This window comes from Mchenga conophoros, linkage group LG7 (genome assembly GCF_057382185.1).
Source record: "Mchenga conophoros isolate Kocher_MC1m ecotype Shallow Benthic linkage group LG7, M_conophoros_male_GT1.1, whole genome shotgun sequence".
Taxonomy (NCBI): Eukaryota; Metazoa; Chordata; class Actinopteri; order Cichliformes; family Cichlidae; genus Mchenga; species Mchenga conophoros.
In genome coordinates this window covers 59,248,083-59,272,366 of record NC_140532.1, presented here as the reverse complement: position 1 = coordinate 59,272,366, position 24,284 = coordinate 59,248,083, and the positions used below count along the sequence as shown (strand labels likewise).

At 38.8% G+C, this 24,284-nt stretch overlaps 1 protein-coding gene across 1 annotated transcript in view; it reads left to right on the top strand.

Moving 5' to 3' along the window:
- The window catches only part of ranbp10 (RAN binding protein 10), a 41,655-nt gene extending 20,256 nt beyond the window's left edge, over positions 1 to 21,399 (top strand). Inside the window, exons 4-15 of the mRNA XM_085280509.1 lie at positions 7,595 to 7,762; positions 7,886 to 7,908; positions 10,115 to 10,299; positions 11,216 to 11,328; positions 11,512 to 11,620; positions 11,759 to 11,907; positions 11,996 to 12,206; positions 13,491 to 13,630; positions 13,785 to 13,933; positions 15,088 to 15,199; positions 17,040 to 17,181; positions 17,505 to 21,399. Coding sequence (XP_085136635.1) covers positions 7,595 to 7,762; positions 7,886 to 7,908; positions 10,115 to 10,299; positions 11,216 to 11,328; positions 11,512 to 11,620; positions 11,759 to 11,907; positions 11,996 to 12,206; positions 13,491 to 13,630; positions 13,785 to 13,933; positions 15,088 to 15,199; positions 17,040 to 17,170 — 1,490 coding nt within the window. The 3' untranslated portion in view covers positions 17,171 to 17,181; positions 17,505 to 21,399. The remainder of the gene's footprint in view (positions 1 to 7,594; positions 7,763 to 7,885; positions 7,909 to 10,114; positions 10,300 to 11,215; positions 11,329 to 11,511; positions 11,621 to 11,758; positions 11,908 to 11,995; positions 12,207 to 13,490; positions 13,631 to 13,784; positions 13,934 to 15,087; positions 15,200 to 17,039; positions 17,182 to 17,504) is intronic.
- Positions 21,400 to 24,284: the final 2,885 nt, after the last annotated feature.

Sequence of the window (24,284 nt, the reverse complement as noted above, 5' to 3'; positions counted from 1 at the left end):
CTGCTAAATTAACACTTATTTGTCAAATACTGAATATGACATCCTTAAGCAAGGTTGTTGTATTTAACTTTTCTAGTTTTTGCTAGTAATGGCAAAAAACACCCGAATCAGACCTGCGAAATTGAAAATCTTGCACTCAGAAATTCTTCTTGAGTTAAAGCGCTGAAGTGTTATATAAGTTCCCTGTGAGGTGGAATTACCATCATAAATCATAAGATTCAAAACTAAGTTTTGAAAGCTATGGTCTTGAAATTGCTATGCTGAATAGCACACTTTCCTGGTTTCATTTATCCTGTTAAAACTCTGTCTGATGGGGTGACCTGATGGTTGATTGTCTAGGGCACACACCACTTTCTAAAAAATGCTCTCAGCAACTGACTCTCTGCTCAACCTTTGCTGCATGACTTTGCCCTGTCTGCTTTACAAAAAACACTTTTCTAGTCTGTCTCTGCTGCATCTCTTTAATGAAAGGCAAAGTGCTAAAAAAAATATCTTAAAAAAAGAAAACCTGTCAGATGTACCAGAGTTCAAAGCTGAAACTGAAGATTCAAGCATCTCTGAAAAGTCTGTTAAAAGAGCGAGTATTTCATGCTTGTAAAGTTTCAGATCTTTGAAGATGCATCTTTATAGAACTGCAAATATTCTAAGTTAGGGATTTTCTATTTTCAGAGGAGAGAAATTTTAACCAGGGCCAGAGGAAAAGCCCAAGAAAGTTAATAAATATATGTTTGTCAATTGGTTTCTTCTTTTTTTAAAAAAAAAAATCTTAACTGCTCAGAAATGAAAGTAAAACCAGTGTTGTGTAGGTATTACTTGTGTCCTCACTGCCGGCAGGAGCTACCTTGGGTCATGTGGTTCTGTGGTTTTCTTTACATCACAACTGTGGATGTTCATTTTTTATGGGATCTGGAACTACACATAAATCATATTATTTTCCTGTTTTGATGTAAAATATAAATTTTTATAAAATTATTGGATTTGAAATAAATTTTGTGAAAGGTGAGTTCAGATTTTACTCGAGTAAGTAAAAAAACTGGGGCACTGTGTAAAATGTTAATAAACACAGAATACAGTAATATGCATGATAGAAGATTAAACTTGCGTGTTAAAAAAATTATATCAAATGTTTAATGATACCAACACATCCTTAAAAACTTAGGACGGGGCTTTGTTTTCCACTGGGTAGCATCCCCTCTCCTTTTAACAACAGTCCGTACACATTAACTGAGGATCAGCTGCTGGACTGAAGATCTGGACTATAAACAAGCCAATTTTTCACCTGGACTCTTCTACTATGAATCCATAGTCAGTAATGCATTTCGTCACAGTCAGATATAAGTTTTGACCTTAGTGCTGGTAACAAGTTGGATGGTCATTTTTCTATTTAATCAGAAAACATGGCATTCATGTTGCTGCCGTCATTTTCAAAACAACCTAATTTTTTCATGAAATAATAACATATCTCTGTTTAATTTTTCAGATGTGTTATAGGTTTATGAGATCTGCAATTTACTGCATTCTTTTTATTTACATCTTACACAGCATCCCTTTTTTTTTATGGTTATACATCAAAAATGTAATAAAGTACTGTCCTTGTGTATGTGTTTGTGCGTCCTGTGATAGTACAATGTTCTCCACTGCTGACCTCTGTGCCTGATCCTGCTGTGGAGGCCTGCCCATTTCATTAGCATGTTGGAGCAGCGAGCCTGGCTTTAGAGGCAATATCCCTGTCAGCAGATTAATCTAATACCTCACCGCGCACACACACACACACACACACACACACACACACACACACACACACACACACACGTATATACACTTATGCACAAAAAACACATGGAGGGACAGAGGACAATATGTGTTGTGTAAGTTGAAAGAAATGCCCCAATGCACAGGATACAGATACAAAGATGCATGTCCAGCTGAGCCTAGTACTTTATGACATGCTCACAGATACACATGTGCACATACAAGTACGCATCTAATATCTCGGCTCACCCATGACCTACTTTTCCTAACCCTGCTTTGCTTTTTGGCAACAACATGTAAGCTGCAAGTGAGGAGAAACACAACAGAGCTGAAGCTGAACACAGTCCAGTTCAGGTCACTTTCAGGGTGCTCAGTTCACGGTGAGCCATTCATGCAAAACTTAAGGTTTCATTGAGTTAAAGTCAAGGTCTGATTTTGTGAAGTTTACCGATTTCCCTTGTGCTATAGAAGAATACTTCCATATAACTTTAGATCAAATCTGTGCAATTAACCAGACAGCTGATATGAATTCACTCGGGCAAAGAGGCGAAGATCTATGTAACTTTCTCACTCAGACAGTATGAGACTGCATTTTAGCTTTGGAAGAGATACAGGAATTAATAACAGATCGATACTAGTATCATTTTATTTGTCTTAGACAGGCAGGATAATACAGACATGTCATCCTATATGGTCGTTTTACATCCTCTCAAAGAGCGGTATAGAATTATTTAGGTTAAACTGTACTTTATGGTGGTTGCATCTTGCAGTCTGTAGCACTCCATACTGTGCCAAGCTGTGTGTAAAGCTTATACCTTTATTTTGAAGGGTCATACGGGTTGTTATTGCCTTGGATTATTGGCTTTGCTGGTCCCACTTTTGTCAGTTATACTGTACCACTTTATTTTATTGGTGTTTACTTGTGTAATGATTCCAAACAACACGTAAAACATAAAAACAAGAACATTTTTAATAGGAATGTACTGAAGCACATTTTCAGCAAGTTGTCCGGTAGCACACTGGGTTAACTAGTGCAGAGCTTCCCAAATTGTGGGGCCCTCCCCCTAGGGGGGGTGCAGAGCCATTGCGGGGGGGCGTGGTATGAAAAGGGGAAAACAAAAACGCTTGGACACTGCTAGCACGAGGCGCCCACTCAAACGCAAAGCAGGAGATGAAGCATCGCTGAATATGTTTCCAAACCAACTTCATTCGAAGCCAAAGACTAGAAAATATGGTGAAGCATATCTTCCCTTTGGCTTCACCTGCACAAGTGCCGAGGTAGGTCTCCCCTGCAGAATTGTGTTTCCCTTCGTGGGGAGCACGCGCTGGGCTCTGCACATCACGGACAAACAGTATCCCACATTCTTGATTTTTAGTTCATACACACTTGTTGTAATGACTAATTACTCCTGTCATTTTGGAGATGTTAGCTCTTTATACAGTAAAGTTACAGCTAGAGCTGGGCGATAGAACGATAACGATATGTATCGCAATATAACTTTTACTCGATAGAGAAATTAAACTATCGCGATAGACTTCGCCGCTCTTGTCCTCTTAAAAAAAAAAAAAAAAAAAGGTCAGTCAATCCAAATTAAGTAGCACAGAGCCGAACCAATCACAGCCGCAGCGTCACTTGTTACGTACAGCACAAGTGCCAAGCCGCACGTGTGTTTGTTTGGGAGCAGCCAGCGGGTAATGGAGCCAGCGCGTAATGGAGGAAATGAGTGTGCCGACTAGAAAAATCAACCGAGCGTGACCGAAGAGAAAACAGATGATGGTTCCAACGCCGGAGAGATTGTCAAACGGAAGAGCCATAGAAGTTCCGTAGTGTGAAGGTATTTCGGCTATTTCAAGTCTGACAAAAAACAGAGTAGCGTGCACTGTAAATTGTGCCGAAAGCAAGTCTGGAAATACAATAAACTGGTGCATGCGTCACACTGCGCCACGTTATTGTTTCGGTGAAATGAATTTCTACAATACTGTTACTGTTAATTCTACTCTCTGCAGTGTTTAAATGCTTACATATACACACAGTTACTGTCCCTCCACACATACGACTCGGTTCTGCTTCTATGCCCCAGCTTTGTTTACTTTTTCCCACCGAGGCTTCTAGACTTCTGATTGGCCAACATTTCTGCACGGTTAGGAATCTAGCGCCACCTGCTGCTTTGGCATGTTCATAGCAGCGTTTTCCTTCATTTCTGCCTTTATGTGTGGACGGGATTATTTTTTAAAACGAAAATGGAAAATCTCAGTTTTCAAAAATACCCGTGTACGCGTGGACGTAGCCTCAGTCTCTGACTGGAAGCGCTAATTCGTCATTCGGCTTTTGTCAGACTAAAGTAACTGTTAAAACTGTTTGAAAAGCTAAGCTATACAACAAGGAGAGATTGAGAATTTCCTTTTAGTTCTCAGTTTATTTGATATTGACAAAAGTTAGTCAATTTTGTCTGTTCTTCTGTAAAACAAACTAAGATTTATTTTTAGAATTAATATTTTGTTTCTAAGTGGAATTGACAATTTAGTAGTCTGTTTCGTTTGTTCTATTTTGAAACTTAAACGCTTTAGCGGCTGCCTTTTGTGTAGTTTGTAATATTTGCCTTTATTTATCTGAAAAAGTCTCATGTTCCTTAAGTACATCTACCCTGTTGAACTTATTATGGGAAATAAATATTTAAATAAAAACAAGCTGCTGATTATTTCACATTTTACTTGTGAGCAACGGCACATTTAAATCTTACAAATATAGTTATTTGGCTTATATCGTGATAGATATCGTTATCGCCTGAAATGAAAAAAACATATCGTGATATGAAAAAATCTCATATCGCCCAGCTCTAGTTACAGCAGATACAAATAACATCAGGTCGTTCCTGCCACGATTTGTTCCCTTGGTTCAAATCACGGACAAACAGTATCCCACAGTTGTTTATGTTTTTGAACCCATTTTGCACAGAGAGGCATTTTGTGAAAAATGTATTGATAGCAATGTTGAATATTATTACACAGGGAAAAAAACAACTGCAGGTAAAATAATTACACCGTGATGCCTCTGCCTTTCTAAATGGAGGGACAGTAACAGAAACAGCTGTGTTTTCAAAAATACCCGTGTAGGTGTGGACGTAGCGTAAAAGAGTTAGTAGTTTATTTTATTACTACCTGTAATTTATTGCAGGTTACTTGTATTTGCTTAATTGTTTACTAAATGTTTGAGGGGGAAGGCGAACATTTTTCTTGTAAAACAAAGGGGGACCACGCAAAAAAGTTTGGGAACCACTGAACTAGTGCAAGTTTATCATCTAATAATTCTTATTGAATAGTTAGTACAGCTGATAACTGATGTGCATTGACAACATCATCCATGGTAGGATCAATTGCACTCTTAAAAATTTCCCTCAAAAGGGGAAACTCATCAAAGCAATCTTCTAATAAATAAAGTCATACAACCGTAGTTACTACCTTCATACCACATCTGTGAAGCATCTGTTTTTATGTTTATTTTTCAAAATAGAAGTGCTGATCTCCAACGTCTTCATTCTGAATTGTGGACTGGGCTGTGCCACTTCTCTTTCTATTATCCTGGTTGTGAATGAAGTAGAACAAACCACTGTATGAAATCTTCAGGTTTTCTTGGGCAATTTCCTATAGGGAATACCCATCATTTCTTAAAACATGTCTGATTAATTTAAGCAAAAAGCTGCTTTTTTAGGAGAATTTTAAGACTGTAATCAGACTCAAATTGTAGTTTTATCATGAAAAACTTGCATTAAGTTATTTTAACTGCAAGAACTTTGCTGGTAAAGTGGGATCCACGGTGTGTTAGAGACAAATGGGAAAGAGTATTTTTGAACAGGGCAGCTGTAGCAAGACAGGAACTAAATGGAGTGTCTTAGAAAGATGCAAGTCATAACACAGGTGCTTTAATACTAGTTGTAGATATTCATCTATACAACTGTCACGCTGGAGGCTGTTTTGAGAAAAGTGAATGTTTGACAATTACAAAATAAACAGATGACATATGGGTAGCGTTAACATTGATAATAGGTTATGAAATACCCAAGAACCCTGTGGTGCTATATTTGGCTACACACAAGAGCTGAGGTTGCAACAGAAGAGGCAGACTTGAGCAAAGTGGGAGTAACTGTCTGGACATTACTGATGAAATAAATGATGTGGAAAGACACACAAAAAAGTGGACTCCCTAGAAAAATCCATTGCAATTGCAATTTAAAAACTATTACATGTGTAATAGTAATAATAGTTTTTAATAAAGGTTTCTGTAAAGTGTCCTTCACATATACTTTTTAGTGTTTCTTCTTGAATATTCCGAAAAACTGTGGAATATAGACTTACAGAAGTCTATGAGGTCAGCTGTAGACACACTAAAACATTTGGTTGCATGCCTGGGGTACTGGATCCTCCCAAGTGATCCCACGATGAGCCTAGAAGGCATAAGATGTGTCTTTTTGTGGTCCATAACAATGTATGTCAGCAACTGCTAGTCAATTTTAGTTGAAACCATCTTGTACTTAATATTTGATTCAGGATTGTCTTTTTCATTCTGTTATTTGGCACTATTATTTTTAGTGTGGTTACATTAGCCTCAACTGTAAATGCACTACTAATTAGCAAATGTTAGGTTTCTAATTCAGAAGCCTAAGATGCTAAATGTTTATAAATGTAGTTTGAAGCTTGTGGACATAGCTATAACTGTTGATGCTGTGTCACAAGAACATATTGCTTAATCCGAAGGGCTCTCAAGTCCAAATGAATCAGTTAATTGGAATGTGACCAACTGGTATTTTATTTCACTGGAAACATTATTTCACAATGGTAAAACAAGAGTGTATAAGAGGGATTAGGGATCAGTCATGCCTGTGTTTTCATACCACAACAAGCTGTATTGACTGTCTCCCCCATCCCTAGGACTCAAGTAGATGGCTTTTCTTTGTAAGTTTCTTAGCATGTTATTAGGAAATTTCTTGGGATGCACTGATACATGGGTCAAATATCAGTAATGGCTGATATTAGCCTTATTGACTGATATCAGCGTATAAGATGGTATTTACCGATAACAAAGGCAGATACATATCTGTTGTGTTAAATTTTCAGACTTTGTTGACTTGATACAAAGGATAAAAAAAAAAAAATCTTTAAAAATAAAGATAACATCGGTTTCAGCTTTGGCTGTTGTTTTAAGCACCGTTATCAGCCTGGAATTTAACACTCTGCTTATCTGTAGAAATTCCAGATCTGTAAAAACTTGAAAAATATCAACAAATATAGAATTTATTGCACTGTATGCTAAGTTCTTACTCATTTGCCTTAATAAGCTACCAGTGACTCACCTTTGTTGTATACACATGCATCACTACCAGCAGGAACAAGAAATTGGTTTATGTAATTAGTACATCATGAGATCTTCCTCTCTTCCCCTGGTGCCCTTTAGTCTTCTGGTGCAGCCTCCTGTGCTGCTGTTCCTGTTGGCAGTGACTCACCAGTTTCTTTACACAGACAAAGTCCTCCTGCTGGCCATCCGGGAGGACGGCCTGCAGACTCAGAAAGTGTCAGTTTTTATGAGCCGCCTTGTAGGCAGCGGCAGTCAGATGGGAAAATTTGAGTTGCTGAAGTCAATGAGTAACTGTCTTCCTTCCTGTTAGCAGTGACCTCAAGCAAGCCACTTCACCCCAGCTGCTTATACTTTTCATACTGAGCTGCTCCCAATTTATGCGTGCAGCAGTAAGACTGTGTGTTTGTCGCCGAGGTTTTGATTACTGACACGTTTTTCACATGGTTCAAGTATGAGATGCAAGAACTAATCCTAATCCTTGTCCTATTTTAGGATGGGACAAGCACTCATACGGTTACCATGGAGATGACGGACACTCCTTCTGCTCCTCCGGGACCGGCCAACCATACGGGCCGACATTCACCACGGGTGATGTAATTGGCTGCTGCGTCAACCTCATTAACAACACTTGCTTTTACACCAAAAATGGCATCAGTTTAGGTTGGTGTACATGTTAAGATCCTTTTATTTTAAATTAATTGATAGAATGTCATTTAGCATCAACTGGAACCAATGTGTGTGTACGTTCTTAACTCTAACTGGGTTTGTCTTTCTGTCCTTTAGGTGTTGCCTTCACAGACCTCCCCGTAAGTATTCATTATAGCCATGTTTTCCCATCATAACCCTTCAGCACTTTCCTTTTATTAATAAGCCCAATTTTAATAATTTTTGTTTCGTGTAAGTGATATCAACTGTGCAGCTGCCCATCTAATTGCAGTTTATTTTGCCATTTGGGGTCAGAAACCCTTTCTGTGTTTTTGGATCCAGTGGCTGATATGACTGGAATGTTTCAAAAAGGAAAGATTGGTTTAAACTAGACTACAGTCTCCACAGTTCAAAGTAGCTGTACATGCAGAAACCAAACAGGATCTAACCCAAGCAGCCTTCATCTGAGTGCTGATGTTAGTTTCATATCCTGTTAGTGGGTTGTTTTTTTGTTTTTTGCAAAAACCAACAAACAGCTGTTTGTCCAGTGACTCTTGTCTATTATGGAACCCGAGGTATTCCATAACAAAAGTGCTTTTGATGACATTTGATTTTGGGACAACCCAAAATCAAGTTTATGTATTTTTACCCATGTAGATCGTTTTGGTGTAGGTTACTCACTTAGCAAGTTTTTAATTTTGTAAAACAAATTTGCACTTTGTGGTCTTTAATGCACAAAAATACATTTGGGGAACTCTGCATTAATATGTCTTTTCAAAAACTGTGACCAAGTTACATCAAAAGTCCACAGACTTTGTTTTGAGCAGTTTCATGTAAGAACTATTTCGATTGTTTACAGCCACTAAAATACAGACGTGTGCAGCTAGTTAGCATTAAAGCTCCGCCTAAGAGAGACACCATCAGTGTTTCTATCCTGTCACAATTTAACTGCCATGAACAGCTCATCACACATCACAGAGTTGGTGGGTATACACCCAATTCCAAAACAGATGGGACGCAGTGTAAAATGCAAATAAATATGAAATGCAGTAAATTGAAAATCATATAAACCCATATTTTATTCACAACACAACACTTAAAACATGTGAAATGTTTAAATTGACAAAATGCACCATTTTGAATTAGATGGTAGCAACACCTCTCAAAAAGTTTGACATGGCCATGTTCCACTGCGTGGCATCCCTTCTTTTAGCAACAGTCTGAAAACTGAGGAGGAATATTGTCCCAATCTTGTCTGATGTAGCATTCAAGGTGCTGGATCTTCTGTGTTGATTTTTTTTTATTCACCAAATGTCACCAAAAAGTTGATTCTGTTCATCTGGATGTAGCGTTTTGTGGGAGAAACGTTTCGTCACTCATCCAAGTGACGTCTTCAGTCTCAGCTGACTGCAGGTTTCCCCAGTCTTATAAACAACCTCCCAGCGCATTGTTCCTTCAGTGGGCTGGTTTCAGTCATTATGCAAATGTACTGTTTATAAGATTGAGGAAACCTGCAGTCAGCTGAGACTGAAGACGTCACTTGGATGAGTGACGAAACGTTTCTCCCACAAAACGCTACGTCCAGATGAACAGAATCAACTTTACTTTCCTGGATAATTGAGAATGCATCAAGACGCAATTCACCAAACGTGTTCAGTTTTTGAACTAAAGACAGGCCACTATAGAGTTTCAACACTGCCCCTTGCGCACAAAGATTTCACCAGATTTCCTCAATTTTTTGATATATGGTCAGTCTTTGGAATTTTACATTGAGGAATATTATTCTGAAAATGTTCCATAATTTGTTCAAACCGTTTTGATGCTCATTTTATACCCAGTCGTGTTACTGACTTCTTGCCAATTAATCAAATTATTTGGAGCTTTTTATTTTTAGTACTACTAAAAATAAAGTACTACTACCCTTTGTTGTCCCATCCCAACTTTTTTATAACATGTTGCTGCCATCAAATTCAAAATTAGTTAGGTTTTTTTGTTTTTTTTTTAAATAATGAAACATCTGCCTTTAAACATTTTATATGTTTTCTATTTTCTATTGTGAATAAAATATGGGTGTATGAGATTTGCAAATCATTGAATTTTGTTGCACAGCATCCCAAACCTTTTAAATTTGTGGTGGTACTCTGACCCGATTGTTGGAAATCATCACTGTTAGTATGATCACCAACAACTGTATAAGTGTAGATATGCTATAAAATAGGGGAAAATATGATAAATTCCCCTTCAGGCTTTGTTTTTTGAAGCGTTTGATGCAGCGCTGTAATGTATTCATTTTTTTTTAATAATATGTAAATATTATTGTGGCTTAGTGCCAAATCAGTTCTGTTTACTATTTTACGTTTCTACCAGCCCAACCTGTACCCCACTGTGGGGCTTCAGACCCCCGGTGAGATCGTAGACGCCAACTTTGGCCAGCAGCCATTTGTCTTCGACATTGAGGACTACATGAGCGAATGGCGGGCCAAGATCCACGGCATGATCGCTCGCTTTCCCATAGGCGAGCGGCTGGGGGAGTGGCAGGCCGTCCTACAGAAGTAAGATTCAGCTCCAACACCTTCACACTCACACACACACACACACACACACACACACACACACACACACACCATAATACTTTATCTCAAAGCCATAAAAATGACAGCAGCAATGTTGTGCAGGATGGTGGTAGAAAAAATATTGGAAAAATACCAGTAGCATATCTACAGTGGAGGAGGACCAGTGGATAAAAACATATTGTAATATTTCCTTTCAAGAGAGCTCGTCTCTCTGGAGCCATTAGCACTTTTAATGATATCATGTAATATTTCCCCTCAGCTGAGTTCATATTTAACAGGAAGTACCCAGAAAGATGTTTTCTTCTTGAAAACAAAATAAAATGTTTCTTATTCTGACAATGAATAACGAATCAGCCCACTAAGTTTTGTGTGTGCATATCTTATTTCTTTAACCATAGAGCTCCACTGTTATTCTAAAACTGTTAAATACACACCACGGAGCCACACTGATATCACTGAATATTTCTTTGGCATGTCATCCTACGTACATTCTCCTTCTTCTGCAAAAAAAAATCCCACTAGAGAAACAATCTCTAAAACACTTTTTTCCCCTGTTTTATTGATATTTGTTAAAAGCAATGCTGGCCAGCGGTTTCATTATATTTCTAAACCTGTATGAAACAGTGAAAATACTACATGTGTGTATAAATATTTATCTTGACTCTGGACAGATGTTTTCAAGCTGTATGCCACAGTCACAAAGTTCTAAAGACACCTAAACCATTCTGTCCATATTCACATTGCCTTTCTTGGTGTAAACGTCGTACAGATGAAATATTTCTAATTTGATATTTTCAGAGAAAGATAAATGTGATATAAAAATCTTAAAGTTAGTGAGGAGGAATCAGAAGGAAGATTTTTTTTATTTTGTATTATATACCTTGTTTTTTCCTAGTATGGTTTCCAGCTACTTGGTGCACCATGGGTACTGTGCCACTGCAACAGCCTTTGCCAGAGCTACAGAGACCATGATACAAGAGGACCAGACATCTATAAAGAACAGACAGAGTGAGTGCACACAGCAGTGTGTGCTCAAAGGGAATCATTAGATTTTTCTCTATTATATTAGAGGGTGTGGGGTGTTACTTGTCTCTGTTGATGTATTGGCCTCTTTCAAATGTTTGTTTTGAAAGCTTGAATTCTCCAGATGTTGAGTATATTGTAAAAACCATTCTGCTTTTCATCTAATAGGAATACAGAAGCTAGTGCTGGCAGGGCGGGTTGGTGAGGCCATAGAAGCAACTCAGCAGCTTTATCCCGGTCTGTTAGAACGCAACCCCAATCTACTATTCATGTTGAAGTAAGTCTGCTGTATAGGGTGGGTTCAAAGGCAAGCATGAATTTGCCGCCACAGCTATTATGGACGTAAAATCTGCTTGATATTTAAATGGCTTATTGTCCGGTGAATACCAGTAACACTGATTAAACTGGCCTCTAGGTGTCGCCAGTTTGTGGAGATGGTGAACGGTACAGACAGTGAGGTTCGCTGCTTGACGATTCGCTCCCCAAAGTCCCAGGACAGTTACCCCGGCTCACCGTGCCTCAGCCCCCACCACGGAGCCAGCAACACACACCTGCACACCGGAGGTACATCACACAAACAGGACTGGCTTTCCCTCTACCTTTAAGTTTATTTATAGGTCTTTGTTTCCTCTCCTACTTTACTCACTACCAGGTTCAGACAGCCCCACCTGTAGTAACGGGGTGACTCCCCCGAACAAGTCAAAGAGCCACAGCAGCAGCGGCAGCATCAAATACCCCAGCGCATCCTCCTCTGCCTCTTCCTCCTCCTCCTCCTCCCCTTCATCCATCAACTACTCTGAGTCCAATTCCTCCGATTCCACCAAGAGCCAGCCGCACAGTGCCAACAGCACCCAGGAAACCAGGTGAGAAGCCCTGACAGCTTGTTTTACAGCTGATACGTGTAGACCTGGAGTCTGTACTGTGGTGCAAGTTGAGCATGCCTAGGATATCTTTCCCTCATCTCATTTCACTTACCCTAACTTTTGGAATCCAGCTAAGTGGTTATCAACTCGATAATTCAGGGATACCAAATCTAGCTGCAAGTCTACTTACATGCAAGTCAAAGTCAAACACTTTAAGTGCTTTGACTTGAAAAACATGATATTAATTTAAGCACATTTAAATCCAAGAAAGGAAGGAGGCAAGAATGTGCGTTTATAGCCTCATCAGTATCACGGCTCTGTCATTAGGAAACAGGAAGATTGGACTGTAATTACAGCTGTGTATTCCATTAAATTAACTTGTTGCTGGGGCACCCAACAGCTTGCTTGTTAAGGCTGTCATTACACCTTAAAAAACTTAATGTGCTATTTAAATGAACAGTGGCTTGTAAAGCACTATCAGTCTTATTCTTTCAGCTACAACCCTTTAAACGGTCTGAGAGCAAGTACAGAACAAATATAAAAGCATAATTCAAACCATTAGGTAAGCTTACTTGCAAATGTTATATAAGGTCAACAAGTAAAAGGCTTAGCCGCCCTGTTTGATGACTGCAGCGCTTGCAGGAAAATTAAATCGCTTGCAGCCAGGAGGAGGAAAAATGGCTAAGAATCTATATTTCTTATTAATGTTCATCAGAGAAACACAGACATTAGAAAATCTCTAGAAAGTATAGACTATGTGCATAACATTGTCTGGGGGATCATCTTGGAATGGTGATGTTATTTTCTAGAGATTAACTGGTCAGTATGCACTTGTTTAGAGTTGTTGTTCTTGAATGTAACCTAATCTGAAGCGGGTTAGGTGTGCAGCTGGATTAAAAATGGCAATGATAAGAAGTGAACCAACCCAAACCCAAGGTTAAACCAAAACATTGAGGTGATGCAGGTTGTATTATGTTTGCTGACAGTTGTTCGTTCAGTGATGGCAGGGGATGTTTCCCTTCATTATTTAATTTTAGGCATAAATATAAGAGATAGATAACATAAGCTAATAAAGGTGTTAATGGGTGCAGAATATTTGTTCAGATGCTCCAAATGTGGTGTTTGGCACGGGGGGGTGTTAGTAAAGATCGCATGTTTTCTAAATAGTTCATTATTGTGATACTACCCAGGCCTAAAATGTTCCTTAATATTGTCTTTTACACTCTGTGTGTGTGTGTGTGTGTGTGTGTGTGTGTGTGTGTGTGTGTGTGTGTGTGTGAGCAGTGACAGTGAGATGGAGATCGAAGCAGAGCACTACACCAACGGCGTTGTTGAGGGCTCCTCGGCGCGGATCATGAACGGAACATACAAACATGAAGAAATCCTTCAGCCAGACGACAACAGCATTGGCAATGGAGTCACAGGTACACGAAGAATACACACGTGCACTCAGTCACACTCCTGAAAATGTCTTGGTCTTTATACTGCTTCTAGCCTTTATATTTCCTCTTGCTTTAGACTTGATCCACCTTTCTTTAGGATGTTTTTACAGTGCGTTTGTGTGTGTTTCTCCACCAGATGAGGTTTGTAGTCACAGCAGACAGCTTTGTGGTGGGAACCAAGCAGCCACAGAGAGGATGATCCAGTTTGGACGGGAGCTGCAGGCGCTCAACGAACAGCTGTGTCAGGAGTACGGCAAGAATACCACACACAAGAAAATGTTACAGGTACACACACATTCCACTGCACATGGGCTCGAGCTCAACAAACAGCTACAATGCCAAAAAACAGATGTGATGCAAGGAGTGGGCTGAGGAGATTTGTTTCTGCTGGCACCAGTTAAAGTCCTGGTTATAGTATTCTGTGCACGCTGCAGAAATTGGACGGACTTATGATTTATAATGTGCTGTTGTAAAACAGATAAAGTCAAAGTTATTTCTGACAAGCAGTAGTTTCCAATGTACAGGAAGATCCTAAATCAGTCTTTATTTGCAGGGCACTTCATCTTTACAGTTTAAAGTGTTTTACAGGTGACTGACAAGAATTTAAGGAAACACAAATAAAAATGGTGAAAAAGTAAATAAAAAACATTTAATTAAAAAGACCAGAGTAAACCATTTATCTCTGGATTTTTTTGGATATGTGAAACTTCTTCAGGTTTTTTTTTTTTTTTGAGTTTTAAAACAAACATTTTTCCAGTATCATTTGATCATTTTGTATTGATATTATCATACATACCCCTCTTTTTAAAACTTCAAAAGAGGGTTATGCATGTATTGAAATGATGTGCTGGGACACTGTTTTGGCATTCTCATTTTTGTCCACCAGGGGGCAGAAATGTAGGCCTATATACCATTAAATACCCACTTGCATACTCAGCAGGCAACATTATCATGTCATCACCCTCATTAAAGTAAGAATACTTAGAATAGCATTATTAGTTGTTTGTATTATTTATATTATGATCACTCATTAGGTTATCCATGTTTTAGTGTTTGTGGACCGGTGAATATTGGAAACAAAAAATGAAAAGAGCCTGGTTAGGATAGATTAAGGCGCCTGTTCTCTTTTTGTCTAACTCTAAGTGTTATAGTAGTTTTCTGTCGGTATAATAGGATAAAGACATGACAGGAAAGACTATGAAATGAGTAAACGCAGGACAGTAGCTCTTATGACTTGTCTTCATAATTTATACTGGCCAAACAGTTGTGTCTCGTTAGCTGGTGCCCAGAATGTTAATGAATACTTTGTAGCTTTAGGGCTATTAAGGAAATCCAAAGCTGGAGAGTGTTCTGCACTGCAGGGATTCAGCTGTGTTGTATTCACAAAGGATCTGTGTGTGTGTTTGTGTGTGTGCGTCTCTCACTGTGTCTCTGTGTAGGATGCATTCAGCCTGCTAGCGTACTCAGATCCCTGGAACTGCCCCGTGGGCCAGCAGTTAGACCCTACGCAGAGAGAGTCACTCTGCTCTGCCCTCAACAGCGCCATACTGGGTAAAGAGCAAAGCACAAACATATTCTGTGGGTTCCGCTCATACATACAAAACTGTGCAAAGAAAAGACAAATATGACTTTCTGTCTTCTTCACCTTAACGATGATAATATCAGAGCTCTGAAGGGGCCAGTGCTGGTATTTAGACCCCTAAGTAAATTGCCCCGACAACATAGTAAACTATTCATTCTCTCTTGAAAATGTACGAATATGCCTCCAAGTTCTAACATTTGACAAGCTTTAAACTGTACACTTTTAAGCTTTCCTACTTTGGAGAAATACAAGAATGTTTTTATATTTAATACATTTTATAAAGTAGGTTTTCTTTTATTCAACAAATAATATGTTTAGCTCCTGCAGAATTACTTTTAATGTTTGATTTACATGATGGAGAAGACTTTTACACAGTACCGTATGTGCTCAAACTTTTTAAGAGAATGCCTTCATTCTGGTTTTGCCTTTGATTAAAAGCCAAAAATGTTTACCTCTAAATCAAGGAAAGCAGCAACAGATGGTATTATAAAGTCTCGTGGCCATCTAATTAATTTGATGTTACAAAGATTGCTTTTTGTCTTTTTCTTTTTTCTTTTTTACAAGAATTAAATCAACACACACAGTGATTTTTGCTAGATGACATTGTTTTGTTGCAGCAGTTCCATATGCAACTCCAACAAGATCAACAGAATAAGGATTTTCAGTTGAATATAAGAATAGAAATCCAAAAAAAATGTCCTTTGTCTTTATAGAATATTGTTATCAAACACCATTCAAAGCCAAGAACAGAGGTTTATGGCTAGAAACCTTTCAATAGACAGATTGCAGTATGGCAAGATTTTCAGGGTTTGCTTGACATCTTGAATACACATAAAGTGGAAGCGAGCACTGTTTTTATTAAAGATAAATGAAAAGGGTTAAAGAAAGTTGTTTTTAAAAATTATAAAAGATATTATGCTAAAACATTAGCATGTTAGCTAAATGAGCTAAATGTAAACAAACCAGATTGTGTGGTGGTTCCTATCTTTAACAGAGCTCAGCATTTATACAAGCATTCAGTGAATCAAAAGGACATGTGGTTAAGAAAGTCAGCACTTAATTCCCTTAATGTTCACGTATTAGAACAGTGTGTATCGCTTGTACCAAGGTTATTATGCTCAAAGCTAGGTGTAAAAAAACATTTTAATTAACTAAATTAAAAAATAGAAATTAGACTTTTGAAAAAATAAATAAATAAATAAATAAAACTAACTGAAATGATATTTTGAACCTGGAAAACGAACTAAAATGAAATGAAAATATAGAAGTAATACCCTGAAACACCTTCAGAAAGTTCTGTTTTTATTGTAATACCTGTACAGATTTTCCTTTAAAACTAAAACTAACACTGAAACTAATAGAAACTAAACTAAACAAACAATAAAAACTAACCCAAAACAAGAAAATTCACTCTGGAAACAAACTGAAATAAAACCAAAAATAAAAACCAACTTGAAAGGGGTAAACTATAATAACTTTGTTATGTTCACATATTCTGCTTTTTATTTCCTTGCTTTTAGCCATAGGTAGCAAATTTCCTCAAAAACAAATAAAAAATCAATCAATCCTGACATTATTAATATTTTCACTGGATTTTCCCCCAAGGCATACAAAGGTTCATATTAATATGAATATTGAGTTGTCATTTTCTGCCACCAGTAAGAAATGTTGCCTTTCACAAACAGCTGTAATATCTGTTAAAAATGAGATGAGATGATCAGTGCAAACCTAAACTATCTCAAGCCAAGCAGAAAGGAGCAAGAATATTTGATTACTTTCTTTGTGATTCTTTGTGTTTTTCTTCATCAGAGTCTCAAAATCTGCCTAAACAGCCTCCGCTGATGCTAGCGCTCGGTCAGGCCACGGAGTGTGTTCAGCTCATGGCCCGAGTCCGGTCTGGTTCCTGCTCCTTCGCCAGAGTAGACAACTTTTTGCACTAGCCCAGGTCCAGGTGTGTAAATTCATATTTAGGAGTAATCATCCTTATGTGAGGTGGACATTGTAAATAAGCTTAGCCTATAAATCCTGTAATTATCTGAGGTCTGAAACGGGGCACTGAATGTGACTCATAGTAAGGTTTGCATGGTGACTGGCATGTTTGTCTTAAAGGTATGGATGGAGGACAACCTTCATCTCCATCTGTTATTGTCTTTAATTACAGCTAATGTGCACACATGCCTCAAATGGGGGGGGGGGGAAAGGATAAAATGCTCTCCCGCTGTATTTCTATCAATCATGCTACATTCATTTCATTACCCCACATCTCTCCCACAGGTTATTGTTAAGTAGCACTGAGAGAAGACATGTCCAGCAGGTAGTTGTCATGGCAACGGAGGAAGGAGCGTTGGTGCATTTGGCTGTCCATCAGACCGAGCCAGCAGCACAGGCAAGAGAGGCAGAGGAGAGAGAGAGAAAAGAAAGGTTCCTTTTTATTTAGTATTATAAAATAAATAAATGTGTGACACTATTTAAAGATAATTATTATTCTGTTCATCTAGCCTTTTTTTTCTTTTGTTTTTTAGTTCTTTTGTGTCAGTTTGTTGTGCTCATCCTGGAACAAAGAAATTGTAAACCTCCTTCTGATTCTTCCCTTCTGTTTTAACGGGTGGATTTCTTCTCCCTGCTGTCAGTATTGATGTTCTTGTTTACCATATCACAGACCACAATACCCAAAAGCTGGTTTCCACAGTCATCGTGACGCCTATAGGCCTTTTTTTTTCTCAATTAGACACGGCGGATCTTGAAATACAAAAGGGTTCAAACTCGTCATGAAAATTATTCCAGAAAGTCAAAGAAAATCAAAATTCACTGGACAAAGCTTCCAAGTCATACTCTAATATGTCTGTGCGAGCTAGCAATTTTTTACCCAAAGAATAGGAGACTTCCTTAAAACTTTACCCATGTAAAAGAAAAAAAACATAATTGAAGGTCCTCTGTAGCTGCGAACGCTGCCGGGAGAGAGGGTGATGACAAGAGACTACAGTGGAATATTGGAGGTGTTGGAGCCTTGATTTTACCGTAACAACCACAACGTCGACCAATCAGCGATGTGGTTGCAGGTGGCAGAGCTCGGCAAGAGCTGCACCGAAAACATCCGCCTTCAGGACCAAGTCTTACACTATTTTAATGGCCACCTTGATGCCAGTATTGAGGAAGTCAGTATCAAACTCAGCTTAACAAGCGCTGTGTGTGTGTGTGTGTGTGTGTGTGTGTGTGTGTGTGTGTGTGTGTGTGTGTGTGTGTATATTCAGGGCACTCCCCCTGAGATTTAATTACTGCTGCCCTTTTTTCCTTCGCCATCCTCCACAGCCTGACCTGCTGTGTGCATGTGCTGTTGCAAACACTGTTTCAGAAAAAAAGGAAAACCATCTTCCGAACACACGTGTAGTTTTTTAGGGAGCACTGTGTGATCTTTCGTTTTGATTTTAAAGATTGTGAAAACCAGTTCTGGTTGTTGGGAAAGTTTCTCTCTTTTTGCCTTACACAAAGCCCTTTAGGTTTGTAAAACAAATTAGTCCCAGAGTTCTTTTCAATATGTACAATAACATGATGGTAAAACAGTCATTTTACCCTTCAGGCTAGCTGCTGGCCACAATGAGATTTACATGCAAGTAAAGACAGTGCTCAGGTCCGCTACTTCCTGTTTTGGTGTCAGGTTATACCTGCCAACAGTCCTGTTTTTACAATATTTCCCTCATACTTAAAGCTGCATAATAAGTTTGCTTTTTTGGTCCGAGTATTCTTAGCTGTCTCTCAATTACTATCTACATGCAGTCCACATACTACACATATTATCAGCCAAAACAGATTCAAGGCGTGTCTTTGCAACAGCTCCCTGCAGAGGCAGGATTCCTGTGTTAGCTGTTGCTCCTTTAATGCTTTACCCGTCAACAAAGACGAGAGCACCACTTTAAAACACGCTTAAAGAATAACAACCAGGATGTGTGTGACAGGTAAATGCAGTCAATATTAGTGCAGTAGTACAAACACTGCAGATTGAAATAGAACATTAGGGTAAGAAGTTTCGTAGGGCAGCAAGCCATGATCCAAGGTAGACGGTGGTAGATGTCATACAGTGCATGACATCAACAAATCTCTGGGTGTTCGAGACCAAAATGCTGGCAGGTATGAGTCAGATCAGTACGAACAGAAGTACAAAATACCGCTTCCAGACACTTCTCACTTGGCTTGATATTAAAATTAATTAAGAAGATATTACGACTTTAAATTACTCAGTTTTACACGGTCAGTTCACAGTTTTCATGTCAGCTTCGGCACCCTTAGACCTTTTTCCACAGCAGAGACTCTGGGTTATTATGAGATAAACACAGATATAATTTGTAAGAAAACAAATGAAACCACTCAGACAAGGCTCCATTTTTATGTGTAATAGAACTGAGCCATCATTAAAACTTGGTCCAAAAGTAACTTTTCTCATGACAACTTAAAATATCTGCTTGGACGAAAAAGGCCTATTAGGCTTCACTAATATCATCAAGTAAGTTTTGGTTAGTGCTTTAGCTAGTTTTTTACTAACTAGCTGTACCTCACCACCTACATGTTAGAGAAGCCATCTTTATTTTGTCTGCTAAGGACTTTGTTTGAAACTACGCAGCTAAAACACAAACTAATTCACTAACTGGTGGCTGACGAGGTTGATTCTTTTGAATCAGCCAATCATTTTGCTGCTCCTCAACACACTGTACAGTAACTAGCCTTTGTTTTAGCAAGACCACATGCTACCTGGCTACATTGCTAGCGGGCTCAGCTGCTTTTAAGCTCACATAGCCGAATAGTACAAAACGTTATTTCTAAAATATTTCTTAAATGTTTGCAAAAACAAAAAAGACCAAAAAGCCACTGTGTTCCTTTCTGTAACACACATGAGCTAACGTGTTAGCAGGCCTGGTTGAAGTTCAGTCGTTTATGCTTTAATGGCTCTTTTTTGGCTTCATTTTTATTTTACAGGAGCCACACTTGAGTTAGAATATATTTGGAGGTAACACTGATATTTTTTCCGTTCTTTAGTATTTGGAAAAGCTAAAATGGAAATCTTGAAGGGATTTCACAGGAACTATTAAACATGTGGATTCAAAGCTTTTTGTTTTCATCAACTCAACTTTCTCAGGTTGATACTGTTTCTACACAACAAAAATGGCAGCCAGTCACAATAGAATAAAACATTAATTGAGTAACTAACCCGTTAATTACTTTCACAATGTTAGCTCTGTAAAGTTGGCTCACGCTGCAGCATTATTCACTTCATTTTTCCCGTGTGTCGGAAGCATTAAGTTTAACTACCACCCCAGTCACATGTGTTTCATTATTTGGTTTTAATGATAAACATGTTTTCCTCTGTAAACATATGAAATGATTTCTTTTCTACAAAGTGGACGGATAATGTGTGACTGACGAAACGTTGTCTCTGTCTGCTTTGTCGTGACCTGGCGAGCGGCGTGCTGATCCACCCTGAAGTGTGTATTTCTATTCATAAGAGATTTTCCGTCTAGGTTATGTGGTCATATCTTTTTAGCTGGTGTTTTGTTTTTGTTTTTCTAAACACCTTCTGCTAATGTAGGATTTATTCTAATAACTACACATACAGACACACCCACAGCATCTGCCTCTGCAGCTGTACAGGACTTCTGTTACACACTATTGAAAGAGAAACCTCTGTTACACACCTGTAGGGGGGGAAAAAAAAATCTTGCTGCTGTCCTGTTGTTTTTGGACTTGGGCTGCATCTCAGCGGTGTTACCACACAGCTTTCCCCCATTATCCCCATTATCCAGCCACTGACATGCTCAGTGACCGTTAGAAGGAAAGGAGATGCGAGCAGTTGTAGAAACGAGCCCGAGGCCTCCGAGGCTTCCCGAGAGGCCGGAGAAACTGATTTAGGCGCCGCAGCTGTGCACAGTTGACTTCTATCATGATTTTGGTTTCAGATTTTCACTTTTGAGTTTTAGGAAAAAAATAAAAATGTTTTAAAAATGTGAAATGAGTTACCCTCTACTTAGCATGACTTGTAAAACCTTTAAAACAATATAAAAAAAAAGGAAAAATGATAATTACAAAAAAAACTATGTACTGGAACTATGTTAAAAAAAAGAAATGTTTTCTGTTTAATTTTGACAGAATTATTTTTATTAAAATACATCCATAAGCATATGATCGGTGTCCCGTTTTTATTTGGTGTAATTTCTTTTTTTCTCAGGATTTGAGTTCGTTTGTGAGTGAGAGGCAATGACAGCTGTAAACACTTGTACAAAACATTACTGTTAGTAGAGTATAATCTAAAAATTTAGACACATCTGCTTATTTCACTATTGTTATCTTATAAATAATAAACTCACCAAATACTTCATTAGTTAAACCTATTCAACTGCACTTTATAGCACTTTAATCAACCAACCCAATGGCTTCTTTGTGTCTTCCTACAGCAAAGGTAGGAGAGGGGCTGGTTGTATTAAGAGATTTGATTGGGCAATCCAGTGTCAGCATGAAAATGAACCAATGGACTGCTGTCAGGGGCTCTTCAGACTGGCTCATTGGCCCAAAAGTGCATCGGCCTACGGGGGAAAATCCCCGGTACGCCAGATTATCAGTCCAGGCCTGACCTCAGTGCATTTAGGCATGTAGGCATAGTCATGCCTTGTTAATGGCTGTAAACAATGTATGCTAAAAAGCATCTATGGACTCACAACATGTGGACTGCTAAGCAGATGAGCTACAGAAGCAGAAGAATTTTCATGGTCTCACCCAAACTGAAGCCAGAAGATTGGTAAAAATGTTGTGATGAGTCTCAGGTTTAACATTGAGATGGTGGGGTCATAAACACAAAAGTGTGTACCCATCTGTTTTCAGCCTGATGGTGTAATGCTATGGGGGATATTTTCTTGCCATATTTTGAGCTCCTTAATACTAACTGAGCATTTCTAAATGCCAGCCTACCTGCCACTGTGACTGCAGGGTCTTCATTTTGTTTTTCAGTCTGGCCTCTTTGACTTGTGATTAGAGCAACTACCTCTTCTAAGCAGTGTCGGCTTCAGCTACTTCAGGCTCTGAAGCAATGACCATTGCACAGCTCAAAGAGTAAGAGTCTTGTTTATCTCCCGGTGTAGATAATTTGACTTCATCTATTTCATTGCACTGGTAAGGTCAGCTTATTATCTTCCTGATTATGTGAATATATGCTGTGATCTTTACATAGAGCTACATCGCCCTCTCCTGGTTCTGCTCACAGTTGGACACCATAAAGCGCGCACCATGCTTGACTTTCAGTCTCAGTGTTTTACACTAAAACTCACTAAATGCATTTCTTTGGTTTTAGGTTTCCATATTTAATGAAGAGCACTGCAGAGGATGGATTCATTCAAATGGGGTGCAAGTCAGACTATAACACCTCTCATGAAACTCTTCAAACTATGTTACCATGAATTTGTTTAGACTCATCTGGAGTTTGTTTTTTTGATCAAGTCATTTATAGCCTTTCACATTCTTTGGCTCTCATTATAATGACTTGGATTCGTATAACGCCTTTCAGGAAACCAAAGGTGAAGGAGGTTGGACAGGTACTGAGGTGCCCGGGCATTGAGGGATTTATAAGTCAGATGATGATGTTAATGATGTGTGACTTGACCAGGAGCCAATGGAGATTTATGAGGGTGGGGGTGATATGTTGCCAGAGAGTGTGTTAGAAGCCTGGCAGCTGAGTTGTGGACATACTGGAGCCTGTCCAGGGCTTTGCTGGGGATCCCAAACAGGACCCCACTGCAGTAATCCAGCTGTGTGGTAACAAAGGCATGGATGAGGGGCTCTGCTATGGAGTCAGTGAGCAATGACCGAAATTAAGAGATGTTCATTAAGTGCAAAAAAAAAACACTGCTTTAGTGACAGATTTGAGCCTGGGATTAAAGTGTGGAGTCTAGATCGAAACCCAAGTTGCGAAATTCTGGGGATGGTGAGATGGTGCAACAGTCTTTCAAAGTAGGGCCCTGAGGGCCACAGCCAAGAGCTCTGTTTTATTACTGTTGATCTTGAGTAGGTTAGATGACCTATATGTTTTAACTTAATGCAGAAAGTTGACAAGTGATTGGGGAGGAAACTGGGTGGAGGGTTTTGTACTGATATAAAGTTGTGTGTTGTCAGCATAAGAATCATCAATGGATCAGAAGGGTTCCAAGAACAGGGCCTTGAGGCACATTGTGGCTAACTCTCAGTGCTGTGGTGTGTTCTGAAACCAGACTGAAATGGTTCATATGTCCACCTTATGGTTGGACATATGTTGATTGAGTTGGGTGGCTGCTTTCCAAGATTTTGCTAAAGAACAAAGGTTGGAGATCAGTCAGTAATTTTTAAGGTCATCAGGGTCCAGACCTGGCTTCTTGAGGATGGGAGTGACTGAGGCACTTTTAATGTTGGAAGGCACCAATCCTGCTTCCAGGAAAGAGTTGATGTCAACTATAAGGGAGCATAGAGCAGGTAGACTCAGTGGTGTCTGCACTGGGTCCAAAGTACAGGTGGAGGGAATATCATAATACTGCCAAAACGTCTTCTCTGTGTACCATAATATATATAAATGTATGATTAAAGATTAAGTGGTTCCAAATAAGCAGTAAATATTCAAGATATTCCACCATGTCACTGTATTTAAGGAGAATATCTCTGATTGCACGGAGAAATCTTTTTTGCTTTGAAATAGCCCCTGTGTTTGGAGAAAAACTTCAGCCTTGACATTATTCAAAGTTATGGCTCAGTAATATCTACTGTACCTCATTTTCCTTTATGTGTAAAAATATGTGAGTTAGACGATGGATTTCATAAACTTCTGGTCATTCCCTATAAAGTGCCGAAGCTCTAGGATAAGATGGTCCAGTGGTTCAAAGAAACTCTTAGAAGGCAATACTGAGTTCCTCTGCCTTCAGCTACCATATGGTTCATGATTGAAGGGATTTCACAGGATCTCATGATTTCTATTTTAAACTTGGAAAACATCATTTTAAGCTAGTAAACATTAAAGACCTTGAATATATGTTCCCTCTGGATGACTACTTG